Source organism: Zea mays, chromosome 6, assembly GCF_902167145.1.
Source record: "Zea mays cultivar B73 chromosome 6, Zm-B73-REFERENCE-NAM-5.0, whole genome shotgun sequence".
Classification (NCBI taxonomy): Eukaryota; Viridiplantae; Streptophyta; class Magnoliopsida; order Poales; family Poaceae; genus Zea; species Zea mays.
This window is the reverse complement of record NC_050101.1, coordinates 90,693,178-90,710,806: the sequence shown is the minus strand read 5'-3', so window position 1 is coordinate 90,710,806 and position 17,629 is coordinate 90,693,178. Positions and strand designations below refer to the sequence as shown.

The 17,629-nt window shown below is 40.9% G+C and overlaps 1 protein-coding gene across 1 annotated transcript; it reads left to right on the top strand.

Moving 5' to 3' along the window:
• The first annotated feature begins 11,965 nt into the window (after positions 1 to 11,965).
• LOC100502278 (Ribonucleoside-diphosphate reductase) lies at positions 11,966 to 16,973 on the top strand. The gene is made up of 17 exons (NM_001363257.1): positions 11,966 to 12,296; positions 12,403 to 12,464; positions 12,573 to 12,660; positions 12,860 to 13,123; positions 13,201 to 13,441; positions 13,515 to 13,591; positions 14,031 to 14,201; positions 14,287 to 14,379; positions 14,482 to 14,631; positions 14,709 to 14,795; positions 14,876 to 15,040; positions 15,130 to 15,249; positions 15,385 to 15,587; positions 15,676 to 15,825; positions 15,921 to 16,068; positions 16,172 to 16,270; positions 16,391 to 16,973. Exons 1-17 carry the CDS (start codon positions 12,069 to 12,071, stop codon positions 16,490 to 16,492), a joined length of 2,448 nt encoding a protein of 815 aa, NP_001350186.1. The 5' UTR covers positions 11,966 to 12,068; the 3' UTR covers positions 16,493 to 16,973.
• The last annotated feature ends 656 nt before the right edge of the window (positions 16,974 to 17,629 follow it).

Below are 17,629 nucleotides of genomic sequence, written 5' to 3'. Positions count from 1 at the left end.
ATGTTAGTTTTTGGTATTATTGAAAATGGTCATTCATGGCAATTTTCGTTAAAAATGGGGTTGTGTGGCCATTAATCATCGATCAGAGGCATGTACACCTCACCCCAGATATGTTTCCTTGCCATAGGTCACATTATGGGATTTCTGGTGGAGACCGATTCTTGGGCAAATCCATAGGTGTTAGTCTTCAATATTATTGAAAATGATCGTTCATGGCTATTATTGAAAATAAATATGGTTGTCTGGCCATTGATCATCGACCAGAGGCTCGTACACGTCACCCTAGATATGATTCCTTGCCATAGGTCACATTCTTGGAATTCTGGTGGAGACCATTTCTTGGTTAAAAATTCATAGATGTTAACCTTCGGTATTATTGAAAATGGTCGTTCATGGCAATTTTTGTCAAAAATGGGGGTTGTGTGGCCATTGATCATCGACCAGAGGCACGTACACCTCACCACACATATGTTTCCTTGCCATACGTTACATTATTGGATTTCTAGTGGAGATTGATTCTTGGTCAAGAATTCATAGGTGTTAGACTTCAGTATTACTGAAAATGGTCGTTCATGGCTATTATTGACAAAATGGGGGATGTGTGGCCATTGATCATCAATCATAGGCTCGTACACCTCACCCCACATATATTTCCTTGCCATAGGTATTATTCTTGGATTTGTCTGGAGACCAATTTTTGGTTAAAATTTGTAGGTGTTAGCCTTCGGTATTATTAAATGTGGTGGTTCATGGCTATTTTCGACAAAATGGGGGATGAATGGCCATTCATCATGGACCAGAGGCCTGTACCACTCACCCACACATGTTTCCTTGCCATAGGTCACATTCTTGGATTTCTAGCAGAGATGATTTCTTGGTCAAAATTCGGTAGATGTTAGCCTTCGTTATTATTGAAAATAGTCATCCATGGCTCTTTTCGACAAACATGGGGGTTGAATAGCCATTCATCATAAGCCAGAGACTCGTACACCTCACCCCACATATGTTTCCTTACCATAGGTCACATTATTAGATATATAGTGGAGACCAGTTCTTTGTCAAAAATCTATAAGTTTTAGCCTTCGATAATATTGAAAATGATCGTTCATGGCTATTTTTGACAAAAATGGGGTTGTGTTGCCATTGATCATCGACCAGAGGCTCGTACACCTCACCCCACATATGTTTCCTTTCCATAGGTCACATTCTTGGGTTTCTGGTGGAGACCATTTCTTGGACAAAAATCTGTAGATGTTAGCTTTCGGTATTATTGAAAATGGTCGTTCATGGCAATTTTCATCAAAAATGGGGGTCGTGTGGCCATTAATCATCGATCAGAGTCATGTACACGTCACCCCTGATATGTTTCCTTGCCATAGGTCACATTATGGGATTTCAGGTGTAGACCGATTCTTGGGCAAAAATCCATAGGTGTTAGTCTTCAATATTATTGAAAATGGTCGTTCATGGCTATTATTGAAAATAAATGGGGTTGTCTCGCCATTGATCATCGACTAGAGGCTCATACACGTCACCCTAGATATGATTCCTTGTCATAGGTCACATTCTTGGATTTCTAGTGGAGACCATTTCTTGGTCAAAAAATCCATAGATATTAGCCTTCGACATTATTGAAAATTGTCGTTCCTGGCAATTTTCGTCAAAAATGGGGGTTGTGTGGCCATTGATCATCGACCAGAGGCACGTACACCTCACCACACATATGTTTCCTTGCCATAGGTCACAATATTGGATTTCTAGTGGAGACTGATTCTTGGTAAAAAAATCATAGGTGTTAGACTTCAGTATTATTGAAAATGGTCGTTCATGGCTATTATTGACAAAAATGGGGCTTGTGTGGCCATTGATCATCAACCATAGGCTCGTACACCTCACCCCACATATATTTTCTTACCATAGGTCACATTCTTGGATTTGTCTGGAGACCAATTCTTGGTTAAAATTTGTAGGTGTTAGCCTTCGGTATTGTTAAAAATGATCGTTCATGGCTATTTTCGACAAAAATGGGGGATGAATGGCCATTCATCATGGACCAGAGGCTTGTACAACTCACCAACACATGTTTCCATGCCATAGGTCACATTCTTGGATTTCTGGTGGAGACGATTTCTTGGTAAAAAATCGGTAGATGTTGGCCTTTGTTATTATTGAAAATGGTCATTCATGACTATTTTCGACAAAATGGGGGTTGAATAGCCATTCATCATAGACCAGAGGCTCGTACACCTCACCCCACATAAGTTTCCTTGCCATAGGTCACATTATTAGATTTATAGTGGAGACCAATTCTTTGTAAAAAAATCTATAGGTTTTAGCCTTCGATAATATTGAAAATGATCGTTTATGGCTATTTTCGACAAAAATAGTATTGTGTTGCCATTGATCAAAGCCCAATGCTTCATTAGAGTTTAACAACTCGAAGTGATGTCGAGAGAACACACCAAAAGGGAGATGGTAACCGGGGAAAAATCCGGATCTTCGGGAAAGAAGATCGAAGAAAGAACTCCATCGAAGGAGGCCGGTGACAAGAACAAGGAGCACAAGGAGGAATCCGCTGGCTGCATCAAGTCACATAGGAAGGGTGACAAGAAGAAAAAGAAAATAAAGAAGGTCGTTTACTACGAGACTGATTCTTCCTCACCTTCCACATCTGGCGTTGAGTCCACATCTTTGAAGCGCCAAGAGCGTAAGAAGTATAGTAAGATGCCTCTTCGCTATCCTCGCATTTCTAAACGCACTCCTCTACTTTCTGTACCCCTAGGCAAACCACCATATTTTGATGGTGAACATTATTGTATGTGGAGTGATAAAACGAGGCACCATCTAACCTCACTCCACGAAAGTATATGGGATATTGTTGAGTTTGGAGCGCAAGCACCACAGGTGGGCGACGAGGACTACGACTCCGATGAGGCCACCCAAATAAGACATTTCAACTCCCAAGCCACCTCTATACTCCTCGCCTCCTTGTGTCGAGAGGAGTACAACAAGGTGCAAGGGTTGAAAAGTGCCAAAGAAATTTGGGACGTCCTCAAAACGACGCATGAAGGGGACGAGGTGACCAAAATTACCAAGCGTGAAACGATCGAGGGAGAACTCGGTCGATTCGTCCTCAACATAGGAGAGGAGCCACAAGCAATGTACAACCAGCTTAAGACTGTTCAACCAAGTCCGCAACCTCAGGAGAACCAAGTGGGATGACCATGAAATGGTCAAGGTTATTCTAAGATCTCTTGTTTTTCGTAATCCCACTCAAGTGCAACTAATTCGTGGAGATCCTAGATATAAACAGATGTCTCCCGAGGGGATTATTGGCAAGCTTGTGAGCTTTGAACTTATGATAAAAAACTCCAAACATATTGTCAGCTTGGAGCGAGGCGCCACTTCCACGCCCGAGGCGCAACCTGTTGCTTTCAAGGCAATGGAAGAAAAGAAGGAAGAGTCTACACCAAGTAGACTACCAATCGATGCCTCCAAGCTTGACAATGAAGAGATGACTCTTATCATCAAGAGCTTCCGGCAAATCCTCAAGCAAAGGAAGGGGAAGGACTACAAACCCTGTTCCAAGAGGGTTTGCTACAGGTGTGGTAAGTTTGGTCACTTTATAGCTAAATGTCCATATACAAGTGACAGTGACAGGGACAACGATAAGAAAGGGAAGAAGAAGATGGAAAAAAAAGATACTACAACAAGAAGAAAGGTGGCGAGGCGCACATGGGGCGGGAATGGGACTCCGATGAGAGCTACACCGACTTCTCCTCCGATGAGGACGCCGCCAACATCGCCGTCAACAAAGGGTTTCTCTTTCCCAACATCGACCACAAATGCCTCATGGCTAAGGACGGCAAATATAAGAAGGTACATTCTAGAGATACCCCCAAATACACTACTTCCGATGATGAGGGTAGCTCTAGTGATGATAAAGATGATTTAACTTCTCTTTTTGCAAACCTTACCAAATATCAAAAGAAGAAAATTAATGAATTGATAGAAATCATTAACGAGAAGGATGATATCTTGGAATGCCAAGAGGACTTGCTCGTTAAGGAAAATAAAAAATATGTTAAGCTAAAAGATGCTTATGCTCTTGAAGTTGAAAAAATGTCAAAACTTGACTAAAGAGCTAGATATCTGCAATGATTCAATTTCATGTCTTAGATCTGACAATGCTAGTTTAATTGCTAAGATTTAAGAATTAAATGCTTGCAATGTTTCTACATCTACCGTTGAGCATGTCACTATTTGCACTAGATGTAGAGATATTAATATTGATGTTGTGGATGATCACCTTGCTATGATTAAAGAACAAAATGATCACATAGCTAAATTAAATGCTAAAATTACCGAGCATGAACTAGAAAATGTGAAATTTAAATTTTCTCGCATTATGCTTTAAAATGGGAGACACCCTTGCATTAAGGATGGCATTGGCTTCCAACAAGGGAGCCAAAGCAACATCAAGCTTAATGCCCCTAAGAACAGACTATCTAACTTTGTTAAGGGCGAGGCTCCCATGGTTCAGGATAGGGAAGGTTACATTTTATACCCTGAGAACTATCCTGAGCACAAAATTAGAAAAATTCATGCTAGAAAACCTCATACTGTTTCTCATGATGCTTTTATGTATAGTAATGAGGCTTCTAGCTCTAGGCATTCAACTCATATTAAAATGCCTAAAAATAAGATTGTTAATGCATCAAATGAACATTGTGTTTCATTTAAAACTTTTGATGCATCTTTTGTGCTTACTAACAAATCAGGCAAGGTAGTTGCCAAATATGTTGGAGACAAACACAAGAGTCCTAAGACTTGTGTTTGGGTACCCAAGGTGCTTGTTTCTAATTTAAAAGGAACCAAGACTGTTTGGGTATCTAAGAACAAGGCTTAAATTTGTTTTGTAGCTTTATGCATCTGGCAGGACAAGTTAGATAATCGATAGCGGGTGCACAAACCACATGATAGGGGAGAAAATGATGTTCTCCTCGTATAAGAAAAACAATGATCCCCAAAGAGCAATCACATTCGGGGATGGAAATCAGGGTTTGGTCAAAGGTTTGGGTAAAATAGTTATATCTCCTAACCATTCCATTTCTAATGTTTTCTTGTAGATTCTTTAGATTACAACTTGCTTTCTGTTTCTCGATTATGCAAAATGGGTTACAACTATCTTTTTACCGATACTGGTGTTACCGTCTTTAGAAGAAGTGATGATTCAATAGCTTTTAAGTGAGTGTTAGATGGTCAGCTATATTTGGTTGATTTCAATGATAATAATGCTGAACTAGACACTTGCTTAATTGCTAAGACTAACATGGGCTGGCTCTGGCATCGCCGACTTGCTCATGTTGGGATGGAGAATCTTCACAAGCTTCTAAAGGGGAGCACATTTTAGGACTAACAAATTTTCATTTTGAGAAAGACAGGATTTGTAGCGCATGTCAAGCAGGAAAGCAAGTTGGAGTTCATCATCCACACAAGAACATCATGACGACCGAAAGGCCGCTTGAACTACTCCACATGGATCTATTCGGCCCGATTGCTTACATAAGCATCGGCAGGAGTAAGAATTACCTTGTTATTGTGGATGATTATTCTTGCTTCACTTGGTGTTCTTTTTGCAGAAAAAATCTCAAACCCAAGAGACCTTAAAGAGATTCTTGAGACGGGCTCAAAATGAGTTCAGATTAAGAATAAAAAAGATTACAAGCGATAATGGAACGAAGTTCAAGAACTCTCAAGTTGAAGGATTTCTTGAGGAGGAGGGCATCAAGCATGAGTTCTCTTCTCCCTACACACCTCAACAAAATTGTGTTGTGGAGAGAAAGAATAAAACTCTCCTAGATATGGCAAGGACCATGCTTTATGAGTACAAGTCACCGGATCGGTTTTGGGCGGAAGTGATTAACACCACTTGCTACTCCATCAACCGTCTATACCTACACCGAATCCTCAAGAAAACATCGTATGAACTCCTCACTGGTAAAAAGCCAAATGTTTCTTATTTTAGAGTTTTTTGAAGCAAATGCTTTATTCTTGTCAAAAGAGGTAGAAATTCTAAATTTGCTCCCAAAGCAGTAGAAGGCTTTTTACTTGGCTATGACTAAAGCATAAGGGCATATAGAGTCTTCAACAAGTCCACTCAATTAGTTGAAGTTTCTTGTGACATTGTGTTTGATGAGACTAACGGCTCTCAAGTAGAGCAAGTTGATCTTGATAAACTAGATGATGAAGAGGCTCCATGCGTCGCGCTAAGGAACATGTCCATTGGGGATGTGTGTCCAAAAGAACCCGAAGAGCCTTCACAAGCACAAGATCAACCATCATCCTCCATACAAGCATCTCCACCAACTCAAGATGAGGAACTGGCTGAATAAGAAGAGGATCAATATGAAGATAATGAGCCACCTCAAGAAGAGGACATTGATAAAGGGGGAGATGAAGTTGATCAAGAAAAGGAGGATGAACAAGAGATTCAGGATCAAAGACCACCGCACCCAAGAGTCCACCAGCAATTCAAAGAGATCACCCTGTCAACTCCATTCTTGGTGACATCCACAAGGGGGTATTCGCTCGACCTCGAGTTGCTCATTTCTGTGAACATTACTCTTTTGTGTCTTCTATTGAGCCATACAAGATAGAGGATGCACTAAGAGATCCAGACTGGGTGGTGGCAATGCAAGAGGATCTCAACAACTTCATGAGGAATGAGATATGACATTTAGTTCCACGTCCTAACCAAAATATTGTAGGTACCAAGTCGGTATTCCGCAACAAACAAGATGAGCATGGTGTGGTGACTAGGAACAAAGCCTGACTTGTTGCCAAAGGATATTCACAAGTCGAAGGTTTGGATTTTAATGAAACCTATGCACCCGTAGCTAAGCTTAAGTCAATTCGCATTTTACTTGCACTACTTACCATGGCTTTAAGTTGTATCAAATGGATGTGAAGAGTGCCTTCCTCAATGGCCCTATCAAGGAAGAGGTATATGATGAGCAACCTCCCGACTTCGAATATAGTGAGTATCCTACACATGTTTATAAGCTCTCAAAGGCGCTTTATGGGCTCAAACAAACCTCAAGAGCATGGTATGAATGCCTGAGAGACTTTCTTATCACTAATGGCTTCAAAGTTGGAAAAGCTAACCCTACTCTCTTTACTAAAACAATTGCTAAAGACTTGTTTATTTGCCAAATTTATGTTGATGATTTTATATTTGGGTCTACTAACAAGTCGTCTTGTGAAGAGTTTAGTAGGATTATGATACAGAAATTCGAGATGTCAATGATGGGGGAGTTGAAGTATTTTCTTGGATTCCAAATCAAACAACTCCAAGAGGGCACCTTCATCTGCCAAACTAAATGCATTCAAGATATACTCAAGAAGTTTGGAATGAAGAATACCAAACCTATCAAGACATCTATGGGAACAAATGGGCATCTCGACCTCGACATGGGAGGTAAACCCATAGATCAAAAGGTATACCAGTCGATGATAGGTTCTTTACTCTATTTATGTGCTTCACGACTGGATATTATGCTTTCCGTATGCATGTGTGCAAGGTTCCAAGCAAATCCTAAGGAAGTTCACCTTAGGGTCATGAAAAGAATCATGAGATATTTAGTTTACATCCGGCATAATCGGCCTGACTTTGAAGATAGTGAGTATCCTACACATGTTTATAAGCTCTCAAAGGTGTTTTATGGGCTCAAACAAGCCCGAAGAGCATGGTATGAATGCCTGAGAGACTTTCTTATCACTAATGGCTTCAAAGTTGGAAAAGCTGACCTTACTCTCTTTACTAAAACAATTGCTAAAGACTTATTTATTTGCCAAATTTATGTTGATGATTTTATATTTAGGTCTACTAACAAGTCGTCTTGTGAAGAGTTTAGTAGGATTATGATACAGAAATTTGAGATGTCAATGATGGGGGAGTTGAAGTATTTTCTTGGATTCCAAATCAAACAACTCCAAGAGGGCACCTTCATCTGCCAAACTAAATACATTGAAGATATACTCAAGAAGTTTGGAATGAAGAATACCAAACCCATCAAGACACCCATGGGAACAAATGGGCATCTCGACCTCGACACGGGAGGGAAACCCGTAGATCAAAAGGTATACCATTCGATGATAGGTTCTTTACTCTATTTATGTGCTTCACGACCAGATATTATGCTTTCCGTATGCATGTGTGCAAGGTTCCAGGCAAATCCTAAGGAAGTTCACCTTAGGGTCGTGAAAAGAATCATGAGATATTTAGTTTACACTCCTAAGTTTGGGCTTTGTTACCCTAAGGGATCTACCTTTGATCTAATTGGGTATTCCGATGCCGATTATGCCGGATGTAAAATTGATAGGAAGAGCACATCAGGGACTTGTCAGTTTCTGGGAAGATCCCTGGTGTCTTGGGCTTCAAAGAAACAAAACTCAGTAGCTCTATCCACCGTCGAAGCCGAGTATATTGCTGCAGGACATTATTGTGCACAATTACTTTGGATGAGGCAAACCCTTAGGGACTATGGCTACAAGTTGAGCAAAGTCCCTCTCCTATGTGATAATGATAGTGCAATCCGCATGGCGGATAATCCCGTTGAACACATCTGCACTAAACACATAGATATCCGGTATCACTTTTTGAGAAATCACCAACAAAAGGGGGATATCGAAATTGCTTATGTTAGCACACACAACCAATTAGCCGATATCTTCACTAAGCCCCTAGATGAAAAGACTTTTAGCAAGCTTAGGAATGAACTCAATATTATTGACTCTCGAAACTTTACTTGAGATCTTGCACACATAGCTTATTTATATACCTTTGATCATGTCTATTTCATTTGGTACAAATGCATATTCCTTATTCTTCTTGTACCAAAACTAAGACTAATGTACTTTCAAGCGTATTACTATCCTTAGTCTTAGATTGAAAGGAAAATGGAGTATTCGGCAGAGGCAAGGCTTCTACTATGACTCTGTCGGTATCATTTATCCTTTGCCCTACTCATGAACTTTCACTCATATCTTTTTTGGGAGAGAGTAATAGGCCTCTAGTTCTCTTCGTTTTGGCGCTTGATGCCAAAGGGGGGGAGAGTAATAGGCCCAAAGCAAAAGGACCACACCAACACCCTGTTTTCTAAAAACCTTTTCAAAAAGGGAGAGAGATTATTCAAATTTCAAAAACCCTCTTGATAGCTAAGGGGAGAACCTTTTCAGGGGGAGCTTTTATTTAGCCAAAGAAAAAGCATTTGAAACAGGGGAAGAATTTTCAAAAACTTGAAAATGCTTTTAGAAATCATATTCTTGTACCATTGGCTATTTGCAAAAGAATTTTAAAAGACTTTTCCAAAAGATTTGAAAAACAAAACTAAGTGGTGCAAATGTGGTCCAAAATGTTAAACTAGATCAAAGGAACCATATTTGTTTAAAACTGTTTTCATTTCAAAGTAACTGATGCACATCTGACAAATTGGAAATTAGTTACATTTCTACACTTCACATTTGCTTTGGTTTGTGTTGGCATCAATCACCAAAAAGGGGGAGATTGAAAGGGAAATGGCCTCAACATTTCCTATAATAGATTTTGGTGTTTGACGTCCATCACAAACTATATGGACTAACTAGTTTGCCTAGTTATTATTTTTATCAGGTGCATAAAGTTCACATAAACATACAAAGAATATGACCGCATAACAATTCTACAAAGTTTGGAGCAAACATAATTACTGCAGCCTGTGGCGTACCGAACAGTGTCTGGTGCCCAGGCTGGAGACCTCCGTGAACTGGACGCTCTCGGGTTTTCTCGGCAATCATTCGCTAAAATTCATCGGACTGTCCGGTGCACCACCGGACTGTCCGATGAGACAACGGAGCAACGATCAACTTCGCCCAACGGTCGACTATGCTGATTGCAGAAGAGCAGAAGTCAGTCTGCATGGTCAGAACACACCGGACAGTCCGGTGTCGCAAGAAGACAGAAGACTCCAACGATCAACAGCTCCAAACCCCAACGGTCGGCTGACGTGACACTCACCGGACATTGAACAGTGCAATGTCCGGTGCACCACCGGACTGTCCGGTGTGCCCATCAACATCAACGGTTGAAATAATGGTTGGGGCTATAAATACCCCCAACCACTACCATTCAAGCCATCTAAGCATTGAAACTTCTCCATTCGATACTAGAGCAAAAGAATACACTTCAAAGACATAATCAAAGCATCAAATCCTCTCCAAGTTCCAAAATCAAATCAAGTGCTTAGTGACTTATCCATTCAATAATACAACAGGAAGCCTAAGTACTAGGCCACGGTCGACAACAACCAGATTGTCAACGTGCAACACCACACAGGCACAAGCACGTACATAGCAACCACCAAGACACAACAGCAACAACGCCATACCACCACCACCGGGGTAGAACAGAAAGCCGACGTCCCAGACGAGACCAGCACAACCCGATCCCCTCTTAGGCCTAGTTTGGATACTCTTGGATTGAAGTGGTTTGGAGGGATTAGAGGGTATTTAAATCCTCAATAGGTCAAAAACTCTCACGATACATCTCAATCCACTCCATTCTCTCTTATTCCTAGAGTACCCAAACAAAGCCTTAATCCACTGCAACACGGATACTAGTTGGATAAACGACACCACCACACGATGGATTTAAAGGGAATGAAGGCCAGGACACCCGGAATCGAGCGGATCCATGGTGAACTAGATGGAGCTATAGGTGTACATTTGGGCCGGGCCTGATGGGCCGGCCCGAAGCACGAAAAAAAAGCACGGCTCAGGCACGACACGAAATATTTTAGTGCCGTCCGGCACGGCCCGATATATCGGGCTGGGTTTGGGCCGAGGTCACGGCCCATGGGCGGGCACGAGCACGACCCGTTTAAGGCAGACACGAAATGGCCCATATAGAGGCACGAAAAGACCCATATATTTATTAAAATCACACTTCATTCCACACTTTCATTTACTTGATAAAGAACACAAAGCTATAGATAATGTTAGTTAAATATTTTTTGTAGCTTTGAATTAGAGTATGTGATGTAATTTTATTTTTTGTTATGAACATTAGATAATAAACTGAACTTACGAACTTTATTTAGAGCTGATTATACTCTTTTTCTTTCTAACAAAATGATTTGTAAACGAGGTAGTTATTGCATAGCTCTAGTAACTTAATACAAATATTAAGTTTGCTTTTGGTCAAATTTATTTGTCTTATCTTTTATTTGTTTTATTAAATTTGTTTTGAATTTCGGGCCCTGATGTGAATTTCGGGCCAAAAACTGAATTTCGGACCCTAATGTGAATTTCAGGCTTTTATAATTTCGGGCCGCCCGAAATAAGCCCGACACGTTTAAGCAATTACGGGCCGGGCCATAGGCCGAGGGCTAGGCCCATGGGCCGGCCCTGCACGGCCTGAAATTCAAACGAGTCGGACCGGCTTGAAATTCAAACAATACGGGCCTTTTCAGACTTGATTCGGACCGGGCCGGGCCGGGCGGCCCGAATATACACCTATAGATGGAGCAGCCACTCAAATAGAGGTGAAAAGAGTCAGATGCGCAAGAAGCGGTCAGCACACCGCCGTCCGAGCTCGCCTCCCCTTGCGAGGCCCTCTGAGCCTCCCGGCTCGTGGCAGATCGTGGGAGGCTGGGCTGTTTGCCTTTGGGCCTTATTGCCAAGCACGGTCAGCACCCTTTTATTTTTTTATGTCTATTTCTGCTGCCGTTTTTAGTTGGAAAATAAAGGAAAAATCCTCCAAATAGACAACAATCCAAACCCATACATTTTCTTCTCCAGCGCGCATAAAAAAAAACCTCCACCTCCAGCTCCGCTTCATTACTTACTCTTTGCCTCTTTCCGCGCCGCGAAGGCGTTTAAATCCGCCCCCAAACCCTACTGCCCCCCTCCCATCCCTGCCCCTCCCCCCGCCCCACCTCAATACAATCCTCTGCTCGCGTTCTCTCGTCCCGGCGGCGGCGTAGGCGCGCGCACCAGGTGTTCGACGGGAGTTTTCGCCACCGCGGAAGATGTACGTGGTCAAGCGGGACGGCCGCCAGGAGACAGTGCACTTCGACAAGATCACGGCGCGCCTCAAGAAGCTCAGCTACGGCCTTAGCCAGGACCACTGCGACCCGGTGCTCGTCGCGCAGAAGGTCTGCGCGGGGGTCTACAAGGGCGTCACCACCAGCCAGCTCGACGAGCTCGCCGCCGAGACCGCGGCGGCCATGACTGCGTCCCACCCCGACTACGCCTCGGTGAGGAACCCACCGTGAAATCCCCCCTTGGTTTCAACTCTCATGTCTGTCTTTGTTGTCCTGACGTGGGGTTGGTTTCCTCTCTTCTCTATCGTGATTCGTGAAGTTGGCGGCGAGGATTGCTGTGTCTAACCTGCACAAGAACACAAAGAAGTCCTTCTCGGAGACGTAAGTGGCAGCTCAATTTGGTTTAATTTCATTCATTCATATTGTCAGGGTGAAGGCTGGATTAGTTGGATTGGGTTGTGAGTTGGAATGTGGCCGTTGTGGATGCAGGATTAAGGACATGTACAGGCACTTTAACGAGAGGTCTGGGCTGATGGCCCCTCTGGTCGCTGAAGATGTTTATGAAATCATCATGAATGTGAGATTCTAGTTGCTCCTGGCACATTTCTGACAGAGCATCTGTGTAGATAATGCCGATGTGTTTCTGGCAGTTGAATTTACTGTTGCATTCCTTTTTTTATTAAGGTTGTTTATCTCATACAGTAAATCTGTTGTGCCCTTCACTCACCTTGATGTAAATTGGCCCTCATATCGCTCCAAATGCTGTTACATTTCAGAATGCTGCTCGCTTGGACAGTGAAATAATTTATGATAGGGATTTCGACTATGACTACTTTGGCTTCAAAACTCTGGAGAGGTCTTACCTCTTGAAGCTTGGTGGGAAGGTCGTTGAAAGGCCTCAGCACATGCTGATGAGGGTTTCAGTGGGAATACACAAGGAAGACATTGAGTCTGCCATTAGGACGTACCATCTGATGTCCCAGCGCTGGTTTACACATGCATCACCAACACTTTTCAACGCTGGCACACCGAGGCCCCAAGTACTGTCTTGCTTCCTGCCAGACGATGTCATTGTGGGTTGAAATTGTTTACTTACTGTTTCTTTTCTGTGATGCAGTTAAGCAGCTGTTTTCTTATATGCATGAAAGATGACAGCATTGAGGGAATCTATGAAACCCTGAAGGAGTGTGCTGTAATAAGCAAATCAGCTGGAGGAATTGGTGTCTCAGTTCATAATATTCGTGCTACTGGGAGTTACATACGAGGAACAAATGGAACATCAAATGGAATTGTGCCTATGTTACGAGTCTTTAATGATACTGCTCGTTATGTTGATCAGGGTGGTGGGAAAAGAAAGGGTATGCTTTTTTTCATTATTTCCACTTTTAGTAACATCGTCTTCAGAAATTCTTATGAGCTTCTAAAACTTAGGTGCATTTGCTGTATACTTGGAGCCTTGGCATGCTGATATTTTCGAGTTCCTTGATCTAAGAAAGAACCATGGGAAGGTAAAATCTCGACCATTAGTATTTAATTATTTCCATGTATGAAAAACAGAGTATCTTTGTCTTTTGAACTCCAACAATAATTTGGCTTTATATATGCTTACTGCTATCCTGATTCCTGCATAAAATTGATCCTTGTGCAGAGTGTCTTCCTTATATATGTATGTTCAAGTCTTAGCTTTTTATTCAAGCTAATGTCTTATAGAGACAGTTACTCGTCATAGTTTTTTTATTCAAGCTAATGTCTTAAAGATAGTTACTCTAGTTTTTTCTGCATGATATCTAAACTTCTTGATAGCTTAGCCTGCATGCTGCTATCATAGAATAAGTATATCATCATTTGCCTGCCATCTGTGTCTAACACAGCATCGTCTGCTCAACTTATGAGTGGTTAGCATCGAAAATTCTCAAAGACCTGCTATTCTGAACAATATTTTAACAGGAGGAAAATCGTGCAAGGGATCTTTTCTATGCGCTATGGGTTCCTGATCTATTCATGCAAAGAGTCCAGAGTAATGGAGAATGGTCATTGTTTTGCCCTAATGAAGCTCCAGGGTTGGCTGATTGCTGGGGTGAGGAGTTTGATAATTTGTACAAGAAATATGAGAGCCAAGTAAGCTGAAAAGTGAACACTGTATTTGTATGTACGCTTTATTGAAATGGGAATGTGCTTTACTAACCTTGCTTTCTGGATTCAGGGCAAGGCAAAGAAAGTTGTTCCTGCACAGACCCTCTGGTTTGACATTTTGAAGGCACAAATAGAGACTGGTACACCTTATATGCTTTACAAGGTACATTTAGTGGCTATCAAATAGGAGTACCTCCTATTTTTGTCTCTTTTGCCAAAAGTTTCCAGTTAAGGATTTCTTGTAATGGCTATTAACTGTATGCAGGATACTTGCAATAGGAAAAGTAACCAGCAGAATCTGGGCACAATTAAATCGTCAAACTTGTGCACTGAGATAATTGAGTTTACAAGCCCTACTGAAACTGCTGTCTGCAACCTAGCATCTATTGCTTTACCTCGTTTTGTTCGGGAAAAGGTATATCTTGTCAGTCCTAAAGCTCAAGTCAATCATGAAGGTTTTATTCTGATGCACCATATAAACTTGCTTTACAGGGTGTTCCATTAGAGTCCCATCCATCTAAGCTTGTGGGTAGCAGTGATTCGAAAAATAGATATTTTGATTTTGAGAAGCTGGCTGAGGTTTGTTCAGATCCTTTGTCTTAGATCTGCTATTCTGACCTATGTTGATGAATGTTCTGATACATTATCGATTTTGGCAGGTTACCTCAACTGTTACTTACAATCTTAACAAAATTATCGATATTAATTACTATCCTGTTGAGACAGCAAAGAGATCAAATATGCGTCACAGGCCAATTGGCATAGGTGTTCAAGGCCTGGCCGATACTTTCATATTATTGGGCATGCCATTTGATTCACTAGAGGTACCTTTCCATTTCTATGTAGCTCATCATTAACCATATGTTCCTTTCTGTAATTAGTTGATATGTAACAAATGGTTTTATATTTTCAGGCTCATCAGTTGAATAAGGATATATTTGAAACTATCTACTATCATGCTCTGAAATCTTCTGCTGAACTTGCTGTTAAAGAAGGTCCCTATGAAACATATGAAGGGAGCCCTGTTAGCAAGGTTCTCCTTTCTCCTTTTCAATTACTTATGCTTAGTGTCTTGTGATATTTATGTTCATGATGAAGATTTATGTTTGTTTTATTCTCAAATTTCTATGCATTGACAGCCAAAGCTTGCTCTGTACCTGCTTTGTAGGGCATTCTTCAACCTGACATGTGGAATGTAGTGCCATCTACCAGGTGGAATTGGCCATCTCTAAGGGAGACCATTTCTAAAGCTGGGATAAGAAATTCTCTTCTTGTTGCTCCAATGCCCACTGCTTCCACTAGTCAGATTCTTGGCAACAATGAGTGCTTTGAACCCTACACATCTAATATTTACAGTCGACGGGTTCTAAGGTCTGTAACAATACTCTTTACTTCTTTAGAGTGTTTACATTTTGACTTACATGTGCATATATGATTGATCTTTCTATTTTTATTCCAGTGGGGAATTTGTTGTGGTTAACAAGCATCTTCTTCATGATTTGACTGAAATGGGCATTTGGACTCCTACTCTGAAAAACCAGATAATATATGATGATGGTTCTGTCCAAAAGATAGCAGAAATCCCAGATGATCTGAAAGCAATCTACAAGTATGTATTTCAACCAGATGCCATTATTTCCTATAAAATTCGATTACTAATTTACTGTTTGAGCTTCTAAAGTTTATATACAATTATTGCACCAGGACTGTTTGGGAGATCAAGCAGAAAACTTTAGTTGATATGGCGGTTGACCGTGGATGCTATATTGACCAGAGCCAGAGCCTCAACGTCCACATGGAGCAAGCAAACTTTGGGAAGCTAACATCACTTCACTTCCATGCTTGGTCCAAGGTATTGAACCTCCAGCCATCACAGCAATTATCTTATCCTTATGGAGTTCGTATTTGACCTATAAAACTAGTGGTTTGTTTTTCCTAATCTTGTTCAATGCCAGGGCCTGAAAACTGGAATGTACTATCTACGCACACGAGCTGCTGCTGATGCAATCAAGTTTACCGTCGATACCACACTTCTAAAGGAGAATGGGAATGGGGTATATTTTCTTTCCTTTAGTCCTAGAATATTTTCCCTCAAAAGTTACTAAAACATAACTCAGCATGCACAATGAATCTTTTTCCTGAAAAGTTACTAAAACATGACTCACCATGTGCAGATGAATGATGGAAAGCCCACAGAGGAAGACGTAGAAGCTAAAATGGCACAAATGGTCTGTTCTTTTAACAACCGGGAAGAGTGCCTGGCGTGTGGAAGCTAGATTGGAGCTCCATCTGGACACTGCAATTATTTGTGACCTCAGGCCACAGCATTATATGCCGCCGGCTGATGACTGGAGCCCAATAATCAGAACGAAATCTGATGTAGGATGAGGTAGAAACTCCATTCCCTTCCCATAATGGGAACAATACCTTGCCTCTGAAATACTGTTAGGACTAGTTTGGTAACTCTATTTTTTCAAGAGATTCATATTTTTTCAAGTGAAAATGAATTAATTTTCTTTTGAGAAAATAGAAAGAAATCCCTTGAAAAAAATGAGATTCTCTAGGAGCCATAAAACCGGAGTAAATTGGAGGAGCTAAATTCATCCTTTTTATTCAATTTTGAATAAGAGGAATTTAGCTCCTCTGGTTTTGTGGCTTCCAAACTAAGGTTGTATTCTCTAAGATATTTGTGCTGCTGCTGCTGCCAATGTACTGTAAATATCTACTACCATCAAAGTTATTGATGTTCTCTAAGCTATTTTTTAACTGTGCGCGTTGGATCGAACATGATGTAATGCATCATTTTTTATTATGAGAAGAAATGTACCCCTTCATCTTAAAATAGTAATCCTTTTAGAGTAAACATTTATTAGTATATCTAAGAATGTGGTTGATATGTATGTCTAATTCATTTTTATTTATTTGAACGTGGACAAAAAAAAGAGGGCTAGAAATAACAATATTTTGGGCGGAGAGAGTATTAATATGATTGAGAGAAATATATGAGCGCGAAATAATAAGGCTGTCTCTAACAATGTTCTCTAAATTTCGTCCCTAAAAGAATATTCTCTGTTATTTACAGTGCCATCTAAAAGATACAGTCCTCTGTATCTTCTTCGTCTTCATCAACGTTCTTTAAATTTGGTGCTCTATATCTACAGTGTTAATAATTATTCAATAATAAAAATTTGCACTTGGTTTCAACGTACAACTATAGAAATTGCAGTATTAATAATTATTCAATAATAAAAATTTGCGAACGTATACATTTGAGGGATGCATGGCAGCAATAATACATAATTATTCTCAACAACAGTTTGAGCCAAAAAGTCACATGGACTGAACAAAAAAATAGCAGCAATGCACGGCATGGCTCATGGACATTCCATCAAACACCTCATGTGCACTAACGA

Bases quoted from the DNA above. Each gene is read 5' to 3' on its own strand.
- LOC100502278 (NM_001363257.1), top strand. From the start codon at position 12,069: ATGTACGTGGTCAAGCGGGACGGCCGCCAGGAGACAGTGCACTTCGAC. The intron at 13,592-14,030 runs GTAAAATCTCGA...ATATTTTAACAG, and splicing joins TAAGAAAGAACCATGGGAAG to GAGGAAAATCGTGCAAGGGA. The intron at 15,826-15,920 runs GTATGTATTTCA...TTATTGCACCAG, and splicing joins GATCTGAAAGCAATCTACAA to GACTGTTTGGGAGATCAAGC.